This window comes from Crocuta crocuta, unplaced genomic scaffold, assembly GCF_008692635.1.
Source record: "Crocuta crocuta isolate KB4526 unplaced genomic scaffold, BGI_CrCroc_1.0 scaffold167, whole genome shotgun sequence".
Taxonomy (NCBI): Eukaryota; Metazoa; Chordata; class Mammalia; order Carnivora; family Hyaenidae; genus Crocuta; species Crocuta crocuta.
Genome location: NW_027532406.1, coordinates 6190859 through 6192875, shown reverse-complemented (window position 1 = coordinate 6192875; position 2017 = coordinate 6190859). Strand labels below are relative to the sequence as shown.

Genomic DNA, 2017 nt, shown 5'->3' with positions numbered 1-2017 from the left:
ATAAATACAAACGTGTAAAAGAGGGGAAGGGGTATATAATTTACTGTACCAAAATTCATTTCAAAAGATATCATATAATTTACAAACTGATTTCTTTCTTTCTTCTTTCTTTCTTTCTTTCTCTTCTTCTTCTTCTTCTTCTTCTTCTTCTTCTTCTTCTTCTCCTCCTCCTCCTCCTCCTTCTCCTCCTTCTCCTCTCTCTCTCTCTCTCTCTCTCTCTCAAAGACAGGGGCGCTTCAGGTCGCAGGGAAGAGAGACATTCCCGAACCGGGAGGTCTCTTTCGCAGTTCACAGCCTGGTCTCCCTCTCCCGGGAGGGCAATGGCTCTGAAAAGTGCACCGAGAGAAGGCAGAGGATCGCCTTCGTGGGTTAAGGCAGCGGAACGGCCAGAAACCAGGACTTAATAGGGACTAGAGGAGAGGATCAGCGGCACCTTTCCAGAAGAGACGCTGGGCGAGGAGAGCAAACGGTGAGAGATCAAATACTGGATTAAGTCACCTTGGTTGGAGGATTGGTAAGACACAGACTGACAGACTTGAGTGAGGGTAGGATGGCTGGAGACAGTGAGTGTCTCCCGCTGCGTAGTGCTACCATTCTCGTCTTAGCAGGAGACTTGGGGTGGTTGCAGGGAGGGGAACGCTCCAAACCTGCAACGCCCACCTGCTTACGCAGCCACCTGCCGGCGGTGGGCTGAAGTTGGCGCGACGCCGAGGACCGGGGGAGTGAATCCAGACTGTTCCCCTCGTAGGCGCCTGGGCTCATCGGGTGTCAGCGAGCCAGAGACTAGAGGAGCGAGTTCTCACGAGGGCCGCCGCAACCGAGGTGCCTTCCCGACGGCCACCGCCCCCTCCCTCTCTCCAAAGCACCCACCGCCCAGAGACCCGGAGGCCCCTTCATAGAAAGTCTGAGAAAGCCAGGGCACCGGGGCGCAGACCCGTGGGGGAGGCAGGCGTCTGCAGCCCGGGACGCTCCTCCAGCGAGGCGGCGGGGCTCAGGCTGCCCGCCTGGGAGAGCGGAGAGTAGAGGGAGCCCCAGTCTCCCGGGGAGCCGCCGTCCTGGCTGCCCGGCTCCTCGCAGGGCGGCGCGGGCGGTTCCAGCCCGTAGAGGCTGTGGTCTGCTATGCGCAGCGCCTGCGTCAGCGCCCAGATGTAGTTGTGAGCGAAGCGTAGCGTCTCGATCTTGGTGAGCTTGGCATCGTCCGGAAAGGTGGGCAGGACGCCGCGAAGCGCGTCCAGCGCGGAGTTGAGGTTGTGCATCCGATTGCGCTCGCGGTCGTTGGCCTTCTTGCGCCGGCTCCGCCGCTGCTTGCTCAAAGCCAGCTCACTCTTGGGCCGGCTGCGCCCCCCGCGCCTCGTCCGGAGCTTCCTCGAGGCTCCTCGGCAGCCGCCCCCTTCCTCCTCCGCGCAGGTCCCCTGCGCGCGAGCGGGGCTGGGCGGAGCGGACGCGACGCAGGTCACTTCGTCGTCCGAGGCGCCCTGGAAGGGCTGTTCTGTCCCGTGGGTCACTTGGACGGCTAGCACACCCGAGGGATGAGGCGCCATCCTGAGGCTGGGGTGAGAGGTCCGGGTAAGCGTGGGTGGGCCACCCTAGCGCAGGTCCCGGTCCCCGGGTCAAGTTTGGGAGAAGAAAAAAACAAACACAAAAACAAAAAAAGACACGAGAAAGAGCCATCCATCCCCCGCTCCCGCCGGATCACAGGACCCCTTTCTCCCTCCACCCGTCTCTCTGTGACCTCCAGGTGTTACCTTGTTCTCGCGCGCAAAAGGGTAGAGAGCAGTGGGCAGCGAGAGCAACGGTGAGCTTAACTGGCCTTTTCGTCTCTAGATCCAGCTGAGATGCAGGTGCCGCTGCCTGGAAGTTTCCCCAGCCCGAGAGAAGCGAAGAGCACAGAGGGTCCCGGGCCACCGCTGTTGTCTTCGGCGCGACTGCGAGACCATTCGTATTTTTCCTGAGCCTCAAGTCGTGTGCCCCTTGGCACGCTTTATCTGCTCGGCCCGGGCCAGGAGCGTGCCTGCCC

At 60.9% G+C, this 2017-nt stretch overlaps 1 protein-coding gene across 1 annotated transcript; it reads right to left on the bottom strand.

Annotated features, from left to right (window-relative positions):
* Positions 1–893: 893 nt before the first annotated feature.
* On the bottom strand, positions 894–1541 carry NEUROG3 (neurogenin 3). Its single transcript, XM_077778575.1, has one exon. It carries the CDS (start codon positions 1539–1541, stop codon positions 894–896), a length of 648 nt encoding a protein of 215 aa, XP_077634701.1.
* Positions 1542–2017: the final 476 nt, after the last annotated feature.